Raw genomic sequence first — 19,495 nt, forward strand, 5'->3', positions numbered from 1 at the left:
TGTCATTAAACATAGACAAAGCATACCAAAGAATGTGACTACTAACCGGTTGTACATCTTTGTCTTATGATTGTCGTGCACACTACTATTATCATCTTCAGTATGCCTATTTCCGACAAACTTGGTTTCAAAACCTTCGACCAACGATTCCCCCTTGATGAATGCATCCAATCTAGCAAGTGGAATTGCCGCACAAGTCTTTAGTCGAATCATCGTCAACGCAAATTTCGGTCCACCAAATATCTCGTGAAGAGAAGTGATGGAGACCTTTACCACCATCTTGCACTTCCAATCCCAACATCTGCTACCATTTTTGGTGAATCGGCATCCTAGTGAACTACGTATCAACCAATATCGTTGAATTACACACCAATTGCCAAACAATTGCAAGTACACAAAGCATACATACTCAAAGTCATAGACACCGTAACAATTGTAAAGAGCCAAATTCGGTCCATGGCAACATACAACAGGGATGCACATACAATGCAAACAAAAACCTCTCAAAATAATATTGAATTTTGGTGTCCACATCATTGTGTTTGTGACTAATCACAAACCATTTATACACAAATAATTCATGCAAAGTCTTTCAGTTTATAAGAGGCTTGGGGGATAAAGCACGATGGACAATATAGTCAAAAAAGCACAATTTTCTCTTGATTTATGCTTCTATCAGCATAACTCTGAATGAGATAATTGGAATTTGTTAAATTTTAGGATCAAATTAGGGTAAGCATATAATTTAAATTTTTTATTTCACTTTTTGCACTTAGATATAAGTTAGATATTAATTCAATAATGAGAGGTATGAATTCAATCTGCATGAGTGTATATAATGAACTGTTGTATGAATATGAATTGTTGTATGTTTATTCAATATGCCACGGAATACATAGATGATTCAATCTGCAGAGTTCATGTATGTCCGCGACTTCTTCATTAAGACAAACCGTTGTATTTAATTGACTTCCTCCAAGTTCGTGGTGATCAACTAATTGCTATATGTGCACGGATCGTAGTATATTTTTCTCTATCTTATTATATCTACCGACTGTTGTATATACTTGCCAATCCCTCCCAGTTCGTAATAATTATGGATTGCTTATACACAGATTGCTATATATAAATTTCCTATATTATCACTATTACTTATCAACCTTCCAAGGGAAATGTACATTGCTAATATACAATAACTGATAGCAAAGTATACAACGTGACTGTAGAGAACCAAAAGGTGTCTTATAACCTTAATCAATCACAAACCGATTCATAACACAAATTGTATTATAAGGAAAACGAAAACAATATGATCGGTTATGTAGAACCGATAAACTAAATCAATCATGCCATAATAATCGATGATTAATACAATCAGTTTCATAACCGATATTAACAAAACATATTTAGTTGTTCATGAACCGACTCGAATATAAACAAACGAACCGAAAAGAAAATACTATCGATTATGTATAATCGGTGATAACAAACAAACATTAACATATCAGAATGCAGATGTTAACGTTGGGTATAAAAAACGTTATAATCAATAATCACAACAAGTACTCCGCTTCGATTTTGATCAATAACATGTAGTCCAAAAAAGTGTTATAAACGCGTGTTATTGAGTTTTCCGAAAATTTTCAAAAAGTCCCATCCGCAACTAAATCTGGGTTGTAGCTAAAGTGGTTCCCAAAAGGTGCGTCAATAACACGAAATTTTTCAAAAATTATAGATCGTTGATCATGACCATCAAATTTCTTTGTGGCTTTGATTTTTATCACGATCTGTAATTTTTGAAAAAAATTGTGTTATTGACTTGGCGTGTATTTCGTGTTATTGACATACCTTTTTGGAGCCACTTTGCGTGTTATTTCGTGTTATTGACTGTGCATGTTAGTGACATACCTTTTTAGAGCCACTTTGTGTGCTATTTCGTGTTATTGACTTTGCGTGTATTTCGTGTTATTGACCTTGCATGTTATTTGGTGTTATTGACTTTGTGTGTATTTCGTGTTATTGCATTTGTTTCTCTGTTGACATCTTCTTTTTTTTCAATAATGTCATTAACCAACTGGAAGGCGAGAATTTGGTTAATGGCAACCGATGCTCTAGTTCTGGTAGTCGTTCGTTTGTTTCAATGATCCAAATGTCTTCCTTGCAATTATTGTGTGATGACTGGCTTTTGAAATCAATGATCATTCAATTCTTTTATGTTAATACCAACCCACTAACTTAGTTTTAATAGATTATAAGATAAATACGTCAAAACACACATTGTCTAATCCAAGTTGTACACGGCATAAACAATGCCTATTAATCGCAGAGACCAATTAACCAAATAGTTGATTTAGACGGCTTTAAAAATTGGCCTTTAACCACAACAATTATTTAAGTCGTTTGTTTGTTTCAATGATCCAAACGTGATGACCCAATTTTGCAAAACCACACACAAATATAGACCCACAAATACATCCAAAACGTGTATTTAAACAAATGCATAAATAAAAACTCGTGGGTTTTAACATATGCATCAATAAAAACCAGAGTCGACCATGAGAACGCATACCTTTCACAAATCCAACGTAACCCTAGCCCGCGTTGCTACCGCTGCTCCTATAATCGGCGTTTTTAACTTCCTCTTCAACCAAGCATACTTGTTTTGTTTACTCCAAGAAATGATTTTTTTAAGTACACAAATTCAAGATCTCTCTCTTTGAGATCTATACAGATACTCAAAAATGTGAGAAAATTAATATCGACTTTCTAGACCACATAAAAAGCTTCAAAATGTGAAAAAATGATTTTTTAAGTCCACATAAATGCGGGATCTCTCCCATAGCCATCATCCTCAACTGCCCAAATACTATTCCTCCATAAGTTGTTCCTTGATTTCCTCAAAAAATTTCCACTTATCCTAGTTTCCTACCTTGCTTCCTTCACTCAATTAACCACCTGACCAAGAGATTATTGTCAGACGAATTTAACCCTCCGATAGTCGGTTGTAACTATTCTAGCTCCAAAACCGCACGTCAATAACACGAAATTTTTCAAAAATTATAGATCATTGATCGTGATCAACAGATTTAGCTGCGGCTTTGATTTTTCAAAAAAAATGAAAATCAATAACACAAGTTTTATAACCTCTTTTTGGAGCCAGTTTAGCCATGTCCCTGATAGTCCAACTTTGGAATTTCATTGATCCTCTCATTGACCCTCGATGGAGTGACTGTCCTTTCCACACAAAATAAAAGGGACTGACATTTTGTGTTTCCCACCTATGATTCCTATTAAATTTTGATTGCTTTTAGCTTTCTCCCTCCATGGTTGGTGTAACAATATTTGGCCACGTTATATTGGCGGAGACAATTTTGGCTATTCCTCCTATTGTTTTCCTTTTTTCTATCAACTTTTCCCGAGAATAATTCTGCTCCCTACTTGTCCTCCCATAGGTTGGATTATCTTGGTTTCCATTCCTTGTACGTTTGCTTCTCTCCCTTGTTTTTAAAATTCTCCCTAATGGAATCTAATCCTTGACTTTCCAACCAATCTATCAGTTTTTCTTTCCAGATTGCATTTATGAGATAATTCATCAAGTTCAGGCAAAGATGTGCTAGTAACTAGAGAAATAGCTTAGTATAGGCATACTTGTATCGTATTTTTGTAGCTCTTCCATCAGAAGATTCCTAATTGTCTCATGCTCTCCGTCAATGTCTCTGCCAGCTCACTCCAGTACTTTAAGGCGTATTGTCCTTTCCAGATAATCTACCATGGTTCCACCATTTCAATTCTTCTTTTGCTCCCTTAAAGTTTCTTTAGGTCTACAAATTCTTACATTACAGCTTTCTAGAACTGTTTTAAATTCTTGCCCTATCCCAAGTCTCTATTAATTTTACAAATTCTGGCCACATGTCCAATTTGTCTGTAATGATAGCACCAAAATGATCGAGCATTTGTAGTCAAGGCCCTGTCTCCATATTCCTCGTAACGCTTAACTGGGTTACATATTTACACAAACTCTCAGATGTGGAAAGCTCTTTCTGCTCTACTGATTCAGCAATCCACATCACGGTGCCTATCTTAGCCACTTGTTTTGATTACATCATTCCAAAATGTTGGTGACAGATTAAACATTCTAGTTCAGACTGAGATAATCGACAAGTAATTCTTAATGAAAATAGAACATGGGGTGTTTGTGGTCTTATACATGTAGCAACATTACAAGAGAACGAGAGTCCCAGGTCAAAAAATGTATTTGCCTGTTTTGACTTTAAAATGATTTAAAAGAGGCATTTATCCAAAGAATTTAATATCAGGTCGAGGGCAATCCCTGCCAATTCTGCCGTCCAAGATTTTAAACAATCAAATCTGGGGCAAGAGTTAATGAAATGTTAATCACTGCCACATAGTTAAGTTAAACAATATTATTCTCATATTTTTCGTTCAACAATTTTATTCTCATATTTTATATTTTGATCCTCTTTAGTTAAATTAAAATACGCTATAAATGTTACCTATAGAGACTTCCATACCTTCAGATAGAATAACTTGAGTTGTGGCCTCCTACTCCTGATCTCGACTGTCACAGATTTCCCCAAGTTGTCTTATTAAGGAAATTGTCCTTTTACTCTCTTTCGCATGTTTGCACCGCTCTCCGCACCTCCTTTTCAACTTCACTTAAGGAAATCCTTGTTACATTGTTGCTCCCTCACCTGCTCCTGCTCTGGCATCGCATACTTCCCTTCATAATGCTTCTTTTGGCTTTACTTGGTCTCCAAAGGCAAGATCCATTAAAGGTTCAACGCATATGTTTTCACTACATGTTTATCTTTGTTTTTATCATATGGGTTATTTTAACCATTTTGATTAAAAACTAATTTAACTCTATAAATAACATACACCAAATGCCTTAATTAACTAATCTATTAGGTATGTGTTACTTTCTTTTTTTAATCAATAAAAATTCTTTTGCTCAAGTCTCTTTCTCTGACGGCTATATTGCATTGCAAGAACCCCTCCGTGATTTTACAGTTGTCCTGATATGGCAAAAGAGGCACTAAAATCCTCCTTCCTTATCTTGGGTATGAGGGTGGCAAGAATTATGGATGTATTCATTAGCATGGAATTGATAGCAGAAATGGCACCAAAGCAGTCCAAAGCATTGTTTTATGGCTGTCAACATGCAGGACAGAATACAGGGCATGGCAACAGAGCAGGTCATGCAAAAAATCAGAAAGAAAATTCCTAAAATTGTGCAAGGCAAGTATAGATGACCTTATTAAAGAAGTCACCAAATTTCCCAATTTAATCAGAAGCCTACGTTGCAGCCTGTTAATCAATTCTAAGGCCTTTTGAATTTGTTTGATAAGGATAGAAGTCTAAAACATAAATCTCGGTTTATTAATTAAGTAGTAGGTGGATGCAGTCTAATAATTCCTCAGCAGTTTTACTTTGCAGAGAACTTGCGCACAATTTATTTTTGGTACTCTTTGGCATACAATTGGTCAGTACACAAGACCAGTATAAGCAAATCATTTTGTGCGACTCCTTTTTTTATATAGGTCATAAGTACATATTCAGATAACCACTCAAACAGATGTTTTTGTCACAATACTCTTGATTCAAAGGTAAAGGTGTTTGGCTCACATAGATCCCATTTGTGTTCCACTCCTGATGCCCGGTCACATATATCAGATAAGGGTATAAAGGAAAAAAAAGGTAACGATGTTGGCTCGCATGGAACCCACTTGCATTCTATTCCTGAAGCTCACTTACGTATATCAGATAAGGGAATTAAGGAAAAGTTGGGGTGCAAAATTGAAGTGGAATTTAATTTTAGTATTACCCATTGTGCGGCACCAAAGTGTGTAGATTCATTCCCACCAACAAAATCAAAAAATTGAAGATTGTAATGGACAATAAACAATGACTCCCTTCTCCTAGTAAAAAATATCAACGGTAAAGTTACAAATTCAAACCCTTTTTAGTGAGCAACTATAAGACCAAATGCCTGAAAATATCTTTTGCTGTCAATTAAGACAACACTTTACTCCTAACCCAAATAAAATAACTAATGTCGTCAGTTTAGACCCAACCTACAAGGATTACATTCCCTCGGTGATTGAAGCAGGAAATGTAATATGTTTTCAGCTTTAATCCAAGTAAGCAAAGAAGAAAATGAGAAGATAAAAAGGAATTAATAGCATTGTGCTCCTTGAGCATTGTGTCTCGACTCTCACCTGTACATCAAACAGAGTCAATTATTATCACATCTTAGTTTGATTATGTTCTCAGAAACTCAGATAATATGGCTTGATGACCATATACCATATATTATCATTTGCCTAGACAGTACTATACAGTATTTCCTTGTGGCTTAACCAACACTGAATTTTGACAGTTCATTTTCTGGAGATCAAAATGGTTTAGAATATAGCTGCAAGCTAAGAAATAAATCTTTTTACGTGAAAAAATATCATTATTTCAGCATTCACCAAAAACTGTAGCCAAGCAGAATCATGTATCATCATGAGCTTCCATACTTCTGTTTTTATCTTGCATACCAACAGACAACAATTGCCTATGTCCCCACAAATCAGTTGCTTTATAATATATGTCAACAGATTAATCTGATTGATATCAATGAATAAACTTCATGTCCTGGGGTTCCTTGCCATCTCATCAACATCAAGCTCCATAGCCAGGACTGGAGAGTCTTTCTGCATAGCAACATCACTGCAAAAAAAGGACTTTCTTTTGTATGGTCAGACAGGGACAAACTGTATCATAAAAGTAACATTAGAAACCTACAGGTTAAACTCATGGTAGTAGCAGCAAAAGAAAGTAATTCATAAAAAAGAAGAAAATGTCAACCTAAAAGATAAATTCTGTGTGTTAGCAGCCAACGAAGTAGTACACTAAAAAATGAAAATCTTGTCAAAGCATGTCTAGCAAAAATTCCAAGTCTAATCAATTACTCGCCTGTTTATTATTGGACCATGGTCCACAGAGGAGCGCAAGCAGTAGATCACCCTGCCCAAAATGTTACTCATAGGCACTGGTCCAAATATTCGACTATCACAAGCATCCTGCATCATAGAATGGACAGTCGAATTGTAATTTTACACAACTGTTTATAGTTAATTTCAAGCATAGACTTATAGATGCACTTACAAGCAATAAAAATCATACCCCCTTGAACAATATTTGGTAAATTAAGATATCCAGCAAAAAATAGCTTCTTGTTTTACAGTGTAATTACATCTACTGACAATAACTTGTAACTCCCTCTGAAATCATCATAATTCAAAATTACATTTTAAACTTAAACTCAGCAATGGACAAGATCACTACAACAAAGACCATACAAAAAGCATGATGTTCATAAATTAACAAACTTATTCAACCACAAGATCTCTGATAAAAAAATGTTGAAGACAGCAATCAGAAACTGACACAATCTTCTAAGCAGAAGAGCACCAGTGTAGCAATTTAGGGATTCTCTATAGCTTCTACAATAGGACCTCAAACAGCAGCTATCATGGTTAGCCTAACTATGATGCATCATATTAGCTAGAAGGCTGGGCGTTTGGCCCTAAAGAATTTCTACACTCCTAAAGTTTCACTTGGATGTAATGTCCCCATTTTTACGCCATCCTGTACCGCAAGCATTGGCCAGTTTTTGGGGTTTTCCCTGAATTCCCAAGCATATGAGAAGTGTTCCAATGTTCTTGCAAAATTCCTTGGCTTCCAACAGCTGTGTGTTTGTCAATTCATGACAACGTTCTTCATAGCGTTCTGGGTTTTTTAGATCTTTCTAGGTTTTTATGAGTTTGTTCTTCGCAGTCCTTCCAGACACTGTTTATAGTAAGTGCTCATCTAGCACCACTATTTTTGGGTTTTTCTGGATTTGTTCTTGATAAATTAGAACCAAAAAGATAAAAAAATTCAGAATACAAAACAAGAGACTCAACGATTTATCCTGGGAAAACCCTCCACCTGAGGATGAAAAACCCAGCCACACCAAAATTGAATCTTTATCATCAATATGAATCTGATACAATGCTTTTAAGTCTAGCAAGAAGCTCTTAGAAAATGAGGACTTCTACCTTACATTCAGAAAATGTCCTCTTTACAATGAGATGAGATCACAAATCAATCGAACAAAGATGAATAATACTGAGAGATCGAAAAACTACAAGACAACTGAAGATGGCATCATCCCTTCAAAAATACGTCCACCAAAAGATTACTGAAAGCATATGATAAAATTGTCTTGCTTAAGAATATAGCTGCACTCCTCAAAGAACCTGTTACAATACGCATTCCAAAAAGAAAGAACAGGAGCACGAGAACAATATAACACGAGAGGAGGAAGACGGAAAGCAAAGAGACACAAAGATTTCGGTGACAGTTACAAAACAGCTTGAAACTCCTCTAGCACCGACAAGATACACCAAGACGTTGACACACGAGATCCTCATACCGACAGAGCTCATGAAAGAGACGAAAACGAATATGATACAATACAAAAGGAACTGAAACACATTCCGAAAAAAAACAGCGAGTATAGAGAAATTCACAGCCATGGCTGGAAATGATATCTACTGAAGTTACGAACATTAACACTCCCTCTTAACAAAGAGATATCATTAACTAATTTCAAGTCATGGAGTCTCTCAACATGACAAACACAATATGAAAACAACATAAATTAATCATGGATTCTCTCAACGTGCATGGATTCACTCAACATAATGTTCACCATGGCTACTCCCATGAGTGAAATAACACAAGCTCTCATCACGGAGTCACTCAACGTGATGTTGTCATGGAGTCTCTCAACATGGCATTCACTATGGCGAGCTTTCACCTCAAATTTTTCTGTCATAGAGAAAAATGCATTACAAGGGATTGCACCTCAAACTTCTCCCTCACAGAGAAGAACCGATTAGCAACATGTAAAAGATTCATTACAGCTGAGATTCCCTCTCAGCAAGAGCATCATTCTCCACAATACCAAGCTTGTCTCAGAAATAACAAAACTTCACTCTAGGAAGTGGCTTGGTAAGAATATCCGTTGTTTGGTCTTCAGTGCAAATGTACTTGAGCTTCACTGCTTTCCTTTGAACCATATCTCTCAAGTAATGATATTTTATTTCCACATGCTTGGATCTATCATGAAAAACAGGATTAACCGAAAGCTTCACACAGCTTTGGTTATCACAATGAATCACTGTAGGTTCCAAAGGTTGTCCAAACAATCCTACAAGCAATTTGTGAAGCCACGCTGCTTCTCTACTTGCTGTAGCAGCTGCAACATATTCCGCTTATGTTGTACTTTAGGCCACACATGCTTGCTTCCTACTGCACCAAGAAATCATAGTTGAACCTAAGCTAAAACAACAACCGGAAGTGCTCTTCCTGTCAGGTACACATCTTGCCCAGTCTGAATCAGAAAAACCTTGCAATTTCAAACCTCCACAAGAAGTATATTTCAGACCATATCCCACTGTACCACACACATATCTCAATATATGTTTAGCTGCAACAAAATGAATCTGTCTAGGCTCACTCATAAGCTGATTGAAAGTGTTAACAGCATAACATATGTTAGGCCTAGTATTAACTAAATACATCAAAGATCCAATCAATTGTCTATACATAGTAGAATCAACTAAGTCTGAACTAGCTGCAACCTCATGTAACTTTTTCAGATTTGCTTCCATGGGAGTTGCCATAGACTTGCAATCTAACATACCAAATCTTTTCAAAAGATCAATGGCATATCTCCCTTGACTCAATATGACTTCATTTGGTCTTTGCCACACTTCTAAATCAAAATTGAGGCTTTATCATCAATTACCTTGAAGTAGATATTTGGATCTGCATCATTTTTGAGAAAACCCAAGCTACACAAATACTAATCAATTCTTTCATACTAAGCACGTGGAGCTTGCTTAAGACCATGCAAGGCCTTTTTCAATCTGCATACATGTGATTCTTTCTCATGCATCACAAATCCATCTGGCTGCTCAATAAAAATTTCTTCAATTACACCATTCAAGAATGTTGTCTTTACATCCATCTGATGCAATTTCCGCCCTTTAACAACTGCAATAGCAATAATAGTTTTGATAGAGGTGTACCGAGCTACAGGAACAAAGGTCTCCTCATAGTCTATACCTTCATTTTGAGAAAAACCTCTAGCTACGAATCTAGCTTTATATTTTTCAACACTTCCATCAGCTGCATGTTTAATTTTGAACAGCCACTTAGAAGAAACAACAGATTTACCTTTGGGCCTAGGAACTATGTCCCACACATCATTCTTGATTATGGATTGGTACTCCTCCATCATGGCATCCTTCCATACTTGTTGTTTTGAAGCCTCCTCAAAACTTGAAGGTTCAGATGCTATAATATGACTCATCAAATCAACGTATCCTGCAAACTTATGAGGTCTTTTACTTTTCCTGAAAGTGCCACGTGGGGCTGCATATTTTTCAGCCTCTTGCATACTATGTCTAGCCCACAAAGGTCTCTTCTTATCAGCTGAAGCATTACTTGGACCAGTAGTAGTATATATAGGATCAACAGGATCAACTGGATCAACAAGATCAACTGGATCAATAGGATTAACTGAATCTTCTATCTCTGTAGACTCCCTCTGAATCTCTGAAGGGGGAATCTGGGACAGCCATATCCAAATCTTGAGAAGGCACAAAATCTTCTCTATCAATTTCCAATATAGATTCTTTAGACCTTTTGCAAGCTACATCCTCTTCAAAAGAAACATCTCTGCTAATTTCAATTTGCTTTTGACCTGGAATGTAAATTTTGTATGCTTTAGATGATTCACTATAACCAACAAAAATACCTTTCTTCCCTGAAGGTTCTAAGTTTCTAACTTAGTTCTCTTGTCTTTTGGAATATGAATATACACTGGACATCCAAAAATCCTGAGATGACTAATGTCTGGTTTAGAACCTGAGAAAGCTTCGTCGGGTGTCATATTATCTAGAATTTGATGTGGACTACGATTCTGAACATAAACAGCTATCCTGCAAGATTCTACCCAAAGAAATATTTGAAGACCTTGATCGTGGATCATGGCCTTTGTTACCTCAACAATAGATATATTCTTTCTTTCAGCAATTCCATTTTGTTGAGGATTATACGAAACACAAAACTCCCCCTTAATCCCAGCTTCAAGACAGAAATTTTGAAACAAGCTGTCATGGCGAACACCAATCTCACAGGCAGAAATAAAGTGAGTTTTTCTTCCATGCAAGGACTTTTCCGTCAGATCTTAAAACTTTGATCCTCTTATCAGACAGATTTTCAACAAGGGCTTTCAATTCTTTAAATCTGGATAACACTTCATCAGACTCTTTGGATTTAAGAAAATAAATCCATGACTTACGAGAGAAGTCATCAATGAAAATGACATAATACCAAAAACCACTTAATGAAGCAACTAACGTAGGTCCACACAAATCAAAATGAATCAGCTCTAGGACATCTTTAGCTCTACTTTCACTACTATGAAACGGATGTTTAATGTTCTTACCTAGAGCACATCTTTTGCAGATGCCCTCATGATCTTTAGATTCAACTTAGGAAGACCGACTACTACCTTCTCTATGGAAGACAAGGTTCTGAAATTAAGATGAACAAATCTTTTGTGCCACGGTTCACTTGTACTTATAGAATCATGAGCAAAAACTTTAATAGGATGAGCTGAAAGTCTATAAAGGCTGTCATGGCGAACACCAATCTCACGGGCAGAAATAAAGTGAGTTTTTCTTCCATGCAAGGACTTTTCCGTCAGCAAATGCAACATTATAACCTTTATCTTCTGATGCTGAAATGGAAATTAGATTCCTCTTAATTCCAAGAACAAACAATACATCACTCAAGTGAAGAGGAATACCTGAATCTAAACGAAATGAAGTAGAACCAGCACCCTTCACAGAATAGGAAGCATCATTACCAATGATAATTTGTAAGTGAGAGTCTTTTCCTTTCAGATTAGAGAGGTGCTCAAGATAACCTATAATATGGTGGGAGGCTCCACTATCAATAAGCCATGTATCATTGTCAGTAGAAATATTACTGGAGAGAGCAAAAATAAATAAGAACCCCTCTGAATTTTCACTAGACTCTCTATGAGGAGAAACATTTTCAACATTTGTTGCAGCAGTTTGAGGCTTGGGTCTTGAAGGACATTCTCTACCAAAATGACCAAATTTGTCACATCTGAAGCATTGTACCCTAGAGAGATTCTTTTCTTAGATTCAGGAGCTAAATCGGAATTCCTATCTTTGTTCCTTTTGAAGTTTCCTTTCCTTCCTTTTCTTTTGGACATATGGGCAGCAAGAACATGATCTTCTTCATGATAAGATTTACGTCCAATTCCTCTTGCCTCCAATTTGCATTCCTCTTGAATGCAATCAGCCCTCAATCGATCAAACTTGGGTAATTCATTTCTTCAACTAATACCTTGAATGAAAGATTCCCAAGAGTGAGGAAGACCATTCATGGCCAACATAACCAAGTCTTTATCCTCAATTCAATCACCAATAGCATTGAGTTGATCCTTCAATTCTGTAATCTTCATAAAGAAGGAAACAACAGATTCACCTCTACTGATTTTAATATGACGAAGTTGACGTCTCAATGCTAGAGCTCTGCTAGTACTATTGAATTCATACAAACTTTGAAGGCACTCAAACATATCTTTGGCTGAATTCAATTTGGATATAACAGGTACTATATGATCCTTAACAGAATCAATTAGAATCTTTCTAGCCATGAGATTATTCTTCCTCCATCGAGCTTTCTCAGTGTCATCTGAAGGTTCATCTACAACAAACTTCACATAGTTAAGAAGATCATTCTCTTCTAGCACAAAAAGAATCCTGAATTTCCATGAAGTGTAATTAGCTGCACCATCCAATCTGTCTTCAACTTTGAGTCCATTCACCATGATGGAAAACTTGAAATAAACAAACTAGAGCTTCAAACAAATAAAATTTCAAAACTAAGCAATCTAGTTTTGGATCTTTTCTTTAGCCCCGCTTTGATACCATGTTAAATAAGAACCAGAAAGACAAAAAAAATCAGAATACAAAACAAGAGACTCAACGACTTATCCTAAGAAAACCCTCCACCTGAGGGTGAAAAACCCAGCCACACCAAAATTGAATCTTTATAATCAATATGAATTCGATACAATGATTTTAAGTCTAACAAGAAGCTCTTAGAAAATGAGGACTTCTACCTTACATTCAGAAAATGTCCTCTTTACAATGAGATGAGATCACAAATCAATCGAACATGGAAGAATAATATTGAGAGATCGAAAAACTACAAGACAGCTGAAGATGGCATCATCCCTTCAAAAATACGTCCACCAAAAGATTACTGAAAGCATATGATAAAATTGTCTTGCTAAAGAATATAGCTGCACTCCTCAAAGAACCTGTTACAATACCCATTCCAAAAAGAAAGAACAGGAGCACGAGAACAATATAACACGAGAGGACGGAAGATGGAAAGCAAAGAGACACAGATTTCGGTGACAGTTACAAAACAGCTTGAGACTCCTCCGGCACCGACAAGATACACCAAGACATTGACACACGAGATCCTCATACCAACGGAGCTCATGAAAGAGACGAAAACGAATATACAAAAGGAACTGAAACACATTCCGAAAAAACACAGCAAATATAGAGAAATTCACAGCCACGGCAAGAAATGATATCTACTGAAGTTACGAACATTAACAGTTCTTTTCACCTCTCAAAAAACACTGCAATTTAAAGTAAGTGCTCATGTTGGCATTAGTCATCATCTTTCAACATCAGTTATATTCCAGAATGATCAACTTTTCATTTTCCAATGCCTTGGCAATTTTTCAATAAGGTGATTGAATTTATTTTAATATTTACACTTAATGATTAAAGTAACATTTTAATATTAACTTAACTGTTAAATATTTCATAAAGTGAATGTCCCCAAGTTGGATGCCTAGGTTGTGGGGACCAAAGCTGATTTAAAAGGTGTATGGGAGTCATTTTGGGAGAGAAAATATTTAAAAATTTGAATGCCCTGATTTCCCTTCAAACTCTATAAATTGGAGTTTGGGCTCTAATTTCTTCATTCAATATTGGCACACACACAAAGATATTGTTGGAATGAGCTTTGGAGTTCTTCCTAGAGTTGTTGAGGACAAAAACCCTCTAAAATCTTTCTAATTCAGTGGTAAAAGATCCATCCTAGCTGGTTCAGTGTTTTCACTCAGAAAATACACTTGGTTTGCACAAGTCTTGGTGATTTGAGGTTTTTAAGGATGAAGATTTATAATTTTAAATGGCTTTTTGATCTGGGTTTTGGAGTTGGATTGTGTTGTTGTTTTCAAAGATTTCCAGTAAGTTTGCAAGGTTTTGGGTTGAGTTTTGTACATGGCCGTACCAGTCAAGCTTGCTGGTTGACCCATCTTTTAGTTAATATTTTCTAGGGCATCATTCATGATTATGGGCCATTCTCCCAAGTTGGACATCCACTTCAGTACACGTAAGTGTCATATTGTTGACAAGGAGTCCAAGAAAACGATTGCAAATGGCATCGGCGATCATGGCTTATCGGTTGGTTGATACTAAAGAGTCTCAGAAACATGCAATGACCGCAAAGAGTTCATCTTCTATTAGTACTCTTTGGCAATAGCGTTATGGGCATCTCAACCTATCTTATCTCTCTCAGTTGACCTGAGAGAATCTAGTAGAAGGCTTACCTGAGATTCAGCAGCAAACACACAATGTATGCAGAGCTTGCCAAGCAGGGAAGTAGCATTGAACTCCTTTTCCAAAAGGTGAAAGATGCCGTTTGGGACAGAGCTCGAATCTGATTGGTTTGTTACAAATTTGAGTCTTTGACAGCGAAAATTTTGTTCGTGGTTTTTTGACAATTTTGATGTTTTATACTTTTTTGGAATTTTATGCTTGAAATTTAGGAACCAACATGAAATTAAATTGAAATGCAAGAGGGAACTATTACTGAAATAGGAAATAGAGACGCCTGATTTATTGACAGCAATTTACCAAACATCCAAAAATCAGATTTAGGAACACTAAAAGCCAAAATTGTCCTACCACAGGTCCAAAGCTTGCACGGTTGAACTTCTTTTATTGACTTGAATTGAAAGAATGCTGTTAGTGAGGTCTTCACTATGCACTGTCAGCTCCAATAAGCTTTATTGTGCTTGCTATGAATTACAAAAACAAATTTAGGGGAGGATCTGCACACCCAATGTGATTCCTAGACTGGTGCTAGGAGCAAACCCTTGATTTATAGGTTATTTCCACAAAGAAATATTCAATCTGCCCACACAAGCAATTTATTGTGCTATGAAACCAGTGGAAAGCTGTCCTTATTCAACAACAATAATTTCTGAACCAAAACCCTGATCTAATAACCCTGAATTTATAATTTTGTGCTCCTCAGGCAAGGTGAATGGTACGGCTCAGCTGTAGTGGTACGGCCTGCATTAAATGTCACCAAAACTGTTGAAAGCAACCTGCAAACTGCCCACATCTGCTGTCATAGGCCAGCCGATGCTAATGGAGGAGTGATTTGTTGACCCTGACCCTTAATGGTCAAATCTGAACCTTAATATGCTGCCGTGGGGATGCTGGGGGTGAGGGGTATCGCCCACACCTGCAGCCAAAGGATGATTTTCGCCCTCTTCAGGCTCCCAAACCTGTAGTCACTGCTGCAACTCATGCAAGACCAAGAAATTGACATAAAAAAAATGTAGAATAGAATTCCCCAAAATGAATTCCTCCTTTCATAAAGCATCGAACCTCCAAAGAGGCATCTCCAAGATGTCAAGGAATCTTCTATTCTCCCTCCAAATGGGTGCCCAGCCATGAGGGTCATTTCATCATGAGATTTCTTAACCACCTTTTAAGTTATTCTTGCCTAGGGATGTGGGTCATGTAACTTTTTAAACAAAGTTACTTATTAAATTAAATAGTAACTTATAAGTTACTTTTATTAACCTTTTTCTATTTTTAGAAAAAGTAACTTCATAACATAAAATTATAAAGTTATATTATTAAAAGTTCACCAAAGTAATTTATGTCTACATAGATGACCCCTTTGGCTGATCACTCATCCCCTTACACTGTAAACTTGCCTGTTTGGATGGATATCAAGTAAATCCATACATCAGTATAGCAACTAGAGAAGTGGGGACATGACAAAAGGACAAGCTTGAAGAGCATCGAAGGTCCTTCAACTAGTCAAGATGTCCTATGATCACTCTTAGGTCAAATAATGGGGGTGAGTTTTGTTCCACCAAATTCATTGATTCTCTTGTAAACACAGTATCAAAAGTCAGCTTACCACACCCTATACCCCTCAACAAAATGGTGTAGTTGAGAGGAGCTGTACAATTATGGAAATGGCTTGATGTATGCTGGAACAGGAGTGTTCCCAAGAAGTTCTAGGCTGAGGCAGTTTCCACTACAGTATACCTTCTTAACAGGTCTCCCACACAGACCATCAAGAAGATGACCCCAAAGGAAGCTTGCTCTAGGGGGAAACCAAGAATCAACCATCTAAAATTTTTTGGTTCTATTGCATACGTTTGATTTCCAAATGCTAAGAGAACAAACTGGATTCCAAAAGTTAGAAGTTGATGCTTACAAGATACAGTGACAATCATAAGGCCTATCGGCTAATTGATGTGGGCACTTGTTGAAACGTTTTCACACATCGCCCCATTGCAAATGGGGACCCCCACTTTTTTATGCTTTCTAGGTCAGTTGTAGTGTCTTTAGCTATTAACCTTTTCACTTGAGGTAGTGTAGCTCCCAGGTTGTCAAGAGCTGATCAAGTCATGTCTCGCTCTTTGAGTTGAAGTGAGTTCAATTAGCCCTCAAGGCTTAGGAGATGAACGATTTAGGATGATTATTTCATTTGATCATCAACATGATGTGCCTCCAGAATTAGAGATTAAATGAAGTCTAAGCATGGAGGATTGTCAAAGAAAGTTCAAGGATACTTGAGATGAGTATAGTCAGAGCATAGGCAATCAGGATGAGGGTGTGTTGATGACAAAGGGCCCTAAGAATGATGAAGTGTCTATCAATGAAATTGCATAGGTGAGGTCACTATCAGTGACCCCCTCAAAGTTTGACCTCCATCCCACAGTCAATGCCCCCTCAAAAGTCCGACCTACTTCATCTTATAGTCAGTGCATCCCTAAAAGTCCGACCTCTTTTAGTCAGTGTGATATTGATCTCTTTCTTGCTCAGTCAGTGACCCCCTGAAAGTCCAATCTACATGAGTAACCCCTTTTGCTTAGCAAGATAAACATTTCTTAGGACAAATGCTTGATGTTTGATGGGAATGAGGTAATTGAGCAAGCATAGCTAACATCTTTTGTGCCACACTCGATGCCCCCCTAAAAGTCGGACCTAATCTAGTCAATGCTACCTCAAAAGTATTAGAATAATATCTTAGTTGTTTATTATTAATGGTCCATATCATTTAATTCATTCATTATTTTACCAATTACCTATGTAATAAAAAGCCTAATCTTTTCCTTGCATTGTCAGTGCTCATTAGAAAGTTTGATCACTTACTGTCAATGACCTCGCACACCCCCAATCAGCTTGCACTTACTATCATTGACCCTTGAAAACCCCGAACTTCTTTGGAGACTTCCAGTGAACACTTAAATGCTCTTTCATGTTGTTAGGAGACAAATGATTTCGAAGATCAAGAATATCATGCAAGTGATCAAATGTTGAGGAGATGCAAAGGAGAAAGGGAGGAAGACATCACTATCAATGACCTATGAAAACCCCAACCTTTCTCAATCAATGCCCTATGGAAACCCCGATCATTTCCCGGTGATGCCTACCCAAATGTCTAATCTCTTTTTGATGATTGTCAATGCCTTGTGAAAAGTCCAAACTGTCATTGTCAGTGACCCCTTAGATCTTCGACCTGCCACTGTCAATGCACCTCTAAATCTCCGATCACTTTTGATGACTATAAGTGCCCCCTTGAAAGCCCGAACTCCTTAAGGAGTCACTTCCAATCCATGCCTTGGGAAGGTAGTGAGCAGTAGCAGGTCCAAGACCCGAAACCAATGAAAATTAAGACATGTATCAGACCTAAAGTCAATAAAAATCAGACATAAAAGTGGAGTCTCATACTGAAAATATGACAAATCAGATTTTAGAACATCAGTGTATTAGACCTTGAAATGTGAAACTCAAAGATTAAACAAAGGGAATTCATTTCTGATTTAAAGATCGAAGTTGTTATCTTCTATGTCTCAATCAAGGTGTGTTTGTTTTTCAGGTTTTGGAAGCAAAGAAGGAACTTCATCGAGAGATTAGGACATGCAAGGGATCAGCTCACAATGTTCAAACCTAAGGACATGAGAAGACAAAGAAAGATTTGCAACATTAGCAAAATTAAGCATCCAAGATAAGTTGCTTCACGACATCAAATTGGCCAAGGTGTGGGGGACTCTGACATCAACATCAGCATGCTCAAAGCAAAGACAAGGAACATTGTAACCTTGCTAGAGGGAAGCATCATAACCTCATCACATGCATATGCAATGATTAACATCCTCAAGAGTGTTGTTGAATGAAAGAAGGTGTTCCAAGTTCAAAGAAGCACAAGATTCAACATGAGAGTGCACATGCTAAAGAAGAAAATTTCAATCTTGAAATTCCTCCAAAAATCCAAGAATCATTGCCAATACATCAGGGAGATAGTCCCAAAAGAGTTATCAAAGTTAGAAAAATTGATCCCCAATGATGAGGCAATTTGGGAATATCTCCTACCTTCATCTCATGTCCTCCATCATTACTGCAGGAGCTTGATAATGTTGAGTATCAAGAGATATGCCTCAATCACCTACAACTTGTGATGAGTTAGAAGGTGTACAGCTAGCTAAGGTGGCATCTAGTCATCACCTATCCAATCATATCTTTTCAAGATAACGTGTCCAAATTCAATGCACCTGACTCATCCAACGAGGCAAATATTTACCACATGGAGACACAAAATCCGATGTACCTACCCTCGTCATCTATTGGTCATATCATTGGTCAAACATTAAATGCTTTGTAATGGGTGTAACAAACCCTAATTAGGGTTTCTATCTTTCGATCTTGGCCACTGATTGCGAATCAGCATGAGCCAATCATTGTAATGCGAGCACTATATAAGGCTCCACTTCTTCATTTGTAAAGGTTAATAGAAAATAGTTCAATAATTAGGAGATCAAGAGCAGCAAGTTAGAAATAGAGTAGAGTAGGAGACTGCAGAAATCATTGCCAAACTTGTAGATAAACATCATTTTCATTGAAGATATGGTAGAATGTGTTGTTTCTTCTACATAATTGCATGGTTTCTGGTTGGATCCTCATGTTAGATAATAATAATTAAATGGATGGAA

At 36.9% G+C, this 19,495-nt stretch overlaps 1 protein-coding gene across 4 annotated transcripts in view; it reads right to left on the bottom strand.

Moving 5' to 3' along the window:
- Positions 1 to 6,178: 6,178 nt before the first annotated feature.
- Positions 6,179 to 19,495, bottom strand: part of LOC131060974 (mitochondrial ATP-independent inner membrane protease subunit 2) — a 56,792-nt gene continuing 43,475 nt past the window's right edge. For 2 of the 4 annotated variants that reach the window (XM_057994468.2, XM_057994467.2), the window contains exons 4-5: positions 6,982 to 7,088; positions 6,179 to 6,735 (exon numbers count right to left, since the gene is read on the bottom strand). In XM_057994468.2, coding sequence (XP_057850451.1) covers positions 6,654 to 6,735; positions 6,982 to 7,088 — 189 coding nt within the window. In that variant the 3' untranslated portion in view covers positions 6,179 to 6,653. Of the gene's footprint in view, positions 6,780 to 6,981; positions 7,089 to 19,495 lie in introns of all 4 variants that reach the window. The other 2 variants (XM_057994465.2, XM_057994464.2) reach the window with 1 other exon arrangement.

Source organism: Cryptomeria japonica, chromosome 9 (genome assembly GCF_030272615.1).
Source record: "Cryptomeria japonica chromosome 9, Sugi_1.0, whole genome shotgun sequence".
Classification (NCBI taxonomy): Eukaryota; Viridiplantae; Streptophyta; class Pinopsida; order Cupressales; family Cupressaceae; genus Cryptomeria; species Cryptomeria japonica.